General features: G+C 48.0%; 2 protein-coding genes across 2 annotated transcripts; both read left to right on the top strand.

The window, feature by feature from the left end:
- Positions 1 to 998: 998 nt before the first annotated feature.
- On the top strand, positions 999 to 2589 carry F5J12DRAFT_848339 (uncharacterized protein). The gene is made up of 4 exons (XM_051746435.1): positions 999 to 1179; positions 1241 to 1528; positions 1582 to 2218; positions 2282 to 2589. Exons 2-3 carry the CDS (start codon positions 1368 to 1370, stop codon positions 2216 to 2218), a joined length of 798 nt encoding a protein of 265 aa, XP_051597393.1. The 5' UTR covers positions 999 to 1179; positions 1241 to 1367; the 3' UTR covers positions 2282 to 2589.
- Positions 2590 to 4700: 2111 nt separating this feature from the next.
- On the top strand, positions 4701 to 6236 carry F5J12DRAFT_284223 (uncharacterized protein). Its single transcript, XM_051738734.1, has 5 exons — positions 4701 to 5300; positions 5355 to 5482; positions 5538 to 5596; positions 5660 to 6109; positions 6169 to 6236. Exons 1-4 carry the CDS (start codon positions 4827 to 4829, stop codon positions 6067 to 6069), a joined length of 1071 nt encoding a protein of 356 aa, XP_051597392.1. The 5' UTR covers positions 4701 to 4826; the 3' UTR covers positions 6070 to 6109; positions 6169 to 6236.
- Positions 6237 to 6783: the final 547 nt, after the last annotated feature.

Here is a 6783-nt window from a genome sequence, read left to right as displayed (position 1 = left end):
CACCAGTAGGAGAAACCTCTGCCAGTACTTGTTGATAACAAGTTGAGCCATAGGGGTTATGACAAGTTCAGCCCATAGACTCCCCTTGTGCCTCTCAGTGACTAGTCCATTTGACAAAGTCACTCAGCTCAGGCATAACAATCCTCATGTTTTCCAATGGGACTCATTACATTGATGTAATGGTCTCCAAGACATCAACTGCTCTCTCCCCATTGTTTCAATTCCACAGCACTGCTGTGATGAATTTCATCAGTGCTGACACGATCTTTTGCATGTATCCCAACCTGACATTCCATCACCATGTGCTGATCACCCACATCCCATTTATTATGGCTCAATCAGCTTCAAAACAATGGCAGCCCTGCAGAAACATGCCTCATGGGGTTTCAAGTTTGTCAAATGCAAGGACTCCATTTCATCATTTACCTTACAGTTGCAGGTCTATACCTCACACTTTGACTGACAGCAACTGTCTATGGGTTCAAATTTCTGATCTCCATCATGATCTCATGAAGCCTGCTGATGTCCTCAAATGCCTAGGCATCATCAACATCATGTGGTTACTGGGTGGGTATGTATGCAGTGCATATCCTGCATTTCTCGATGGCTATTCATTTGTGTTCAACAACAACATGTGAGTACATGATGTTCATGTGCCTGTGCATGCACTCATAATCAGAAGGGACCTTCTCTCCGATCAGTGCTTCATCAGAAGTGAGGAGGTTTAGTGTTTACCCAGCAAAAAGTCCTAGGTGTAATATCACATTGGCACTGATTTGTTGGGTTCTGCCAGGTCGAGGGAGTCGAAACTGGCAGAACCACAGGGTTGGAAAAGTGGCAGTGGTACAAATATTGATATTGCTTGCTGTAAATTATGGGATTCTATGACGTGTCCGTAAACAAGGTGCCTGCCATCCCCGACAGCCCTATCCTCTAGTGATAGTATTACTGTGTTGGGCTACGTCCGTTCCCGGCAAAGTCCGGACAGTCAGTTCCCACAATTTTTTTCGGGGCCCAACCCGCCCCTATTACACACATCTTCCGCTCCGCTACTAGTCAATCCTCCTTCCAAGCCCCGTCACCGACATGGCCAACGAGTTACCAGGAACCAAATATAAAGCCAAGAATCGTAGTTTCTTTCGCAAGTCGGATGATCCTTCGGCTGACCCTTCCAATGTGGTACGATGCATTTGGCACTTTTCTCCTCCCACCAGGTTGGTCTTGCTGAGGGCCGTCTTAGGGATCAACTGAGGACCAGCTTGTTGGGGGTCCAAATAAAGTGGGTTTGGGAGTGAAGATAAAGGGCTTGTTTGGTTTGCATAAGAATCGTCCGCAACCTACTCCCAGCAACGATCCTGCGGGCAGAAATGCCCATGGAGAACAAACAGGCAGCCTCCGACGTGGTCAACAGCGAGCGGGTTCCAACCTACAGCAACAACAACCAGTCGGAAACATCCATCAGCAGCCACACGGAGATACCCAGGGGCAAACAGATGATCCAGTCTCCGCAAAGGCCCTACCGCAAGTTGTACGCGAATGCCACTACTTATCCGCATATACTTTTAACACTCTGTTCCACAGCCTCCCGAAGTATATGGGTACGAGACTAATCGATACGGTTTGCGTATTAACCCCCACCATTAGAGTGGTCCAGTGGCCCGAATTCATAACCCAGTCGTTCCATTCAGCAATTGCCAAGGATCCTATTGGCACAGAGGAATCGGTATTCTATGGGCCATATACTCGTCTTCTCTATCACCTATTCTCTTTCCATGGACCATACGAGATTGTGCTGCAGTATAAAATCCGAGGTTCTCAAGATGGTATCGACGTCACCCCGACTTTTATCATAGAGCTTCAAAAGAAACCAGTATTCTTTATAGAAATCGAGCCCGCTGCCTCCCTCCCTGTCATCACTAGGCGACAAGAGGTAGATAATCAGATGAGGGAACTTGTTGGGGACTTGCGAGCAAACTTGGCCATCCCAGTTTTGCACGGTGTTAGTGCGTTTGGCACTCGCTTGTGCTTCTACAAATACGATTCTCGCTCGCGAGAGTTGACACCACAGCGGATTCCGCAACATCCGACTCGTGTTACAGACATCATGCCGGCCCATAACTGGAGCTGCGATGTCCTGAATACCGATGGGATGCAACGCTTGCAAAAAGTTGTAGAGGAGGTAAAGGAGATGTGTGCTCAAAGCCGACCTGCTACGTAGGTACGCGGTAAAACTGATGGTCGCTTTCTACGCATGAAAGTCTTACTTTTCCCTCCTACCCAGCACGACCAACAATCAAATGTGAAGACTGCGAAACAGGTTTCATATCCCTTGAGTTCCGATCCAGTTCTTTTTTATAGATTCGAATCCTTCGTACAATTATTTGCTGTCGTTGGTACGCTTCATTTTACTGTTCCCCGTTCATTCAGATGATTTGGCGCCCGTGTGTATCGATGTATGCGGGACATGGTTGCACCTGCGGGTTAAGGGGATTCGCAGGTTATCGCCACATGCACGGGCTGTGATCATGTAAGTACATAATCGCAGCACAGCGATACTCCGGAGAACTGGGGACTGGAAATTCACTGTGTAAACGAGTCCGAAGAATGAGCGGTACAATTTTAACAGGGACCGTTACTAGAGGACCGTTAGGACAAAAGAAGTAAGGTCCAACACGAAGCCGGTCTTCATCTTTGGGACCACCTACATAGAAGATAAGATGGAAGAGGACGGGCTTCATTGCCCTGATGATGTTTATTCAGGGCTGCTTTGACTCCGCTGCAGAGCTAGATGGGGCGTAGGTTAGGACCACGGCGACGGTACGCAATACAACACCTGGGCTGACATGGCAATGAGCTCGAAGCCCCTGACAGAGTATCCAGTCGGAATAAAATCCACAAGCAAATCAAGGAAGCGTCCTGCAGCCCCCGGCTCAAGCGCTGCGTACATTTCGTTAATTTAGCTTTCCAAGGCGAAATGTCTTCACTCACTAGAAACCATGGGTCCGGGATCCTTCCAGTACTAATATTATATTGCTCGCGTTGATAGTAGCAGCTTTCAGTAGTGAAGGATCTTGCCCGGAATCCAATTCTACAGAAACGCTATTAGGAAGAGCACTGTAGCTGGCACTGAAGGCGAACCTGTGATCGGGCCCTCCACCTAAACCGATGACTGAGTCCGTCAATAATCTATAGTTGTCTAGATAAAGCCATGCAACAGAGACTACAGCACAACGACGTCACGGTTAGCTGGCGGCGAGGCGGCCTTCTTATCACACAGACTACGGCCTGAAAATTCAGGGTATCGTCCCCCGAGGAATATACAGATCTCCTTCACAACCTCACGCTACGACGTGGACCATTTTTTGGTAGGCGTCACCCTCTTCCACACCGTACACTCTTCCGGATGTCTGACATGCACAGCAAACAGGTTGGTGTTCTATAGCGTTACATTTGCACGAATTCCCGCACTTAATATTTGTGCAGATGTAATGCTATAAAACCCTAGCACATTCCCACTCTAAAAGAAACAGGCGACAAAGGGCTTTTGGTGGAAAGTTGTCATCGTTTCAAAATTTTGAAAGCTATCCGTAACGACCCGCCCTTGGCATCATAGATAAGATCAATGTGCTATAGAATTGTCTCGTGCACGCTGGTTTTTGTAGTGACCATGTCAACGCTATGACTATTCGCGAAGACCGGAGTGGAAGGGGAAATCGAGGTTGCACTACGTTATTCGATGCATCCAGTCATCACCGATGATGGGGATTGAATGCCACTGTATTTCGTCACGAACTTTGCAGCTTGCTCTTGATCCTGCAGGCGCTTTGACTGCGCATACCTCCCCTCTAACCTAAATCCTCAGCTTTAAAGGGACCTGGTGATATGTTATCTATCTTGTTCCTGGACCATCTCCGGATCTCTATATCCGATGAATGTCATGGGTTCTGCCCTGACAGTAGCCACCAACTCAACAGTCTCTGCGGGTCGGAACTTTGGCCGAATTCTGTGATACGTATGCGAGGCAATATAAGTTGCCCCAGTACCCCGGGCTAATATAATACACAAACCTACATATTACACTCCGTTTTCGGCAAGGTGTAGAAGTTGTCATTATCCAACGTCCAATGAAATGATGACAGCAAGCACGACAAGTATGAACCTGTATGAATATTTGAATCATGATATAAATATTACAATATGTGGGGCTGCAGGACTATATGTCATCGATGGTCCAGCAATACAGATTCGACAACAATATCCTATTAGTCATCATAATGGATAATCGTATTTTGCTCTTCTCAACCTCATACGTACTCTTTCAACCATCCCGCAAGAATTTCGATGAACTGATCGCCACGTGGGTGACCCAGAGTTGTTGACCAGAAGGCACGGCCCAGCAATTACATAAGTGGAGATTAACGTCACGGGCTTCTTCTTTCGAGCGCCGCGAACCAACTTGTGCCTATTTGACAATATGTTGGATTGAACATCTCTTCCATGAAAGTCACTTGGGAGACAGTGTTCCTGTTCAGCCCACCTGATTGCTGCTTTGATATCTGCTTGAGGATCCCTTCTGTCACCAATCTCTCAAGGGGTTCGGACTAATCCTAGTTATCACTCAGACTCCACCTCCACAGTACAACCGGGTAGGGCGATCATCGGGATCCAATACATCAGGCAGACTACGTATTTAGTGGTCCCGATTTCAGACGCCTCCACTTCGGTCGACCTCGGAATCTCCGTTTTAGCGCACGGTAATGACCGGTTGTCATCCGCAAGTATCCCAAAATGTGTGGCGACAAGACTGAGTATTTAGTGGTGCGCGTATGAATTCAGATGGGCCACGCACCTCACAAATGTCCTCAGTGACGGGTGATTCAGAGGCCACCATCAGCGCATTCGTCAACAGCATACATCCAGATTTCAACATTATCATTTCAATCACTGCTTTCTCAGCCTGTCTGTTTACCCTCTTTATAGTCCTTTTTGCACTCTCCACCAAGGAGTCTCGACGCCGCCTGGTGTTTCGGCTGAATGTGTCTGCAATCTGTGTCGTCCTAACGCTGAGCATATTAGCTGGCTTCACTAATGGGAGGCCCATAATCGACCCCTCCTACCAGGTGCCAAGGAGTCTCTTTATTGCTACAGTTGCCTTCTTGTTCTTCCCACCAATACTATTCGACTCGATATTGTTGACTCGCCTCTTCGCGCTCTACCCCCCTGCCATCACTCCTCTAGCCACTCTACTGAAAATATTCGCATTCCCCTTCTGCGTCAAATGCACTCGAGTGGCCGTTATCGTGCGTTTTTTCCCCTCGATGTTTAGTTTCATTCCTGACTGATGCCTTGTGCAGACCATTTGCTTACGTGACTTCATCAGCTCCGGGAAGACTACCGAGGCTCTCATACGGGATGAGTTAACCATCTGGTTCCGTAACCCTTACCTGATCGCCGGGTGGACGGTTCAAATCGCAGACAACTTGTAAGTTAGTCCTCTATGTGATGATCCTAAAGGCATAGCCGTCTTTTCTGGGAAGGTACTCCGTCGGCCTCTTCCTTTACAACCTCCACGTCCGCTTAAGACCGATAAAAAACGGTGAGCACATTCTCCTTACACGTTCGTAGGCAGTCTGAATAACATTTGTTTCTCGGAATGCAGTCGGTATATCAATGTCAGGCCGCATCCGCCAAGTCTTCTACATCTCTGCCGCCAATTTCGTTTTCCCTCTTATATTCAACATCGCACTACTCTTCTTTGTCACGACCGATCATTCCCCCAATACCGGCATCCTGCTAGTCTTCATCAACAACTACATAACTGTCATGGGTGTATTGTGCGCAACGCTCTGGTTCTCGAGATTAGAGTGGGTCCGGACTCATGACGAGCCATTATCTGGTGAAATGCCGTCACACGCGCTGAACTTGGGAAGGGTGTCCGTCATTGACCGCAAGGCAGCAAGCGACATGGTGTTAATGGGGGCCAGGACTGTCGCACTTAACCCGGAAGAAGACATTGAAGCACGGGCGGAGTCCACGCTCCACGGGAAAACGAGGATAAGTATCCCATAGTGTGATTTCAAATCCCAAGCCATGTAACAACTCTGTCCCGGTTTGTTTACCCGTCTCCACCTATGGCGCACTTGCTTACGACCCTTCTTGGCATGATAGGTTAGGACAGCCTGTATACCGACCATGCTCTCTACGCCAATGTATGTATAAGAAGTGTGACGATACACTACAGAAACTAAAACTTCTGCACTTATACCTGGGAGGGAAAGGCTGCCAGTCACCCTATTGCGAATACGCATTGGCGCAAGAGCTCTCATTTACTGCTTACCGAAACTGGAATCGGTAATCGAACGTGCAAATCCTGGCACGTCGAACGTAGGCAGCAACGTGCCTCCAACGGGTCACCACCCGACGAGGTGTTTGCGCCGATTCGCATGTTGCACCTCTATCCCTCCAGTCTTGGACCTCACAGGTCTATGTCGAGCCCATATACCCGGTGAAAGACTTCAGGGATAACATTGAGTTTGTCATTATTGTCTACGTTTCGCGATATCTTAAACACGTCACTGAGATTATTACTGAGTGCTTGGCGCCGCGATCCTTCAGAGTTGAATTTTGACACGTACCTTTAGGTCCCTTGAGAAAACGGAGCTTGGCCCCCTTCTGTATCCTGTGAAGTAATTCATGTAGACCTGGATCTCCCACTCGCAGTACATTGCTGTAAGGCAATCCGATATGTCTTGAAAAAGTTCTTTGTTGTTCGTACACGAGGTG

This window comes from Pisolithus orientalis, assembly GCF_024613125.1.
Source record: "Pisolithus orientalis strain OTSU chromosome Unknown F5J12scaffold_29, whole genome shotgun sequence".
Lineage (NCBI taxonomy): Eukaryota > Fungi > Basidiomycota > Agaricomycetes > Boletales > Pisolithaceae > Pisolithus > Pisolithus orientalis.
Note: the sequence above shows the minus strand (reverse complement) of the source record. Positions and strands in the feature narration are given on the sequence as shown.

Excerpts from the sequence above, each read along its gene's own strand:
- F5J12DRAFT_848339 (XM_051746435.1), top strand. The coding sequence starts at position 1,368 with ATGCCCATGGAGAACAAACAGGCAGCCTCCGACGTGGTCAACAGCGAG. Across the intron at positions 1,529-1,581 it reads CAAAGGCCCTACCGCAAGTT|CCTCCCGAAGTATATGGGTA; the intron begins GTACGCGAATGC and ends TCTGTTCCACAG.
- F5J12DRAFT_284223 (XM_051738734.1), top strand. The coding sequence starts at position 4,827 with ATGAATTCAGATGGGCCACGCACCTCACAAATGTCCTCAGTGACGGGT. Across the intron at positions 5,301-5,354 it reads GCACTCGAGTGGCCGTTATC|ACCATTTGCTTACGTGACTT; the intron begins GTGCGTTTTTTC and ends TGCCTTGTGCAG. Across the intron at positions 5,483-5,537 it reads GTTCAAATCGCAGACAACTT|GTACTCCGTCGGCCTCTTCC; the intron begins GTAAGTTAGTCC and ends TTTTCTGGGAAG.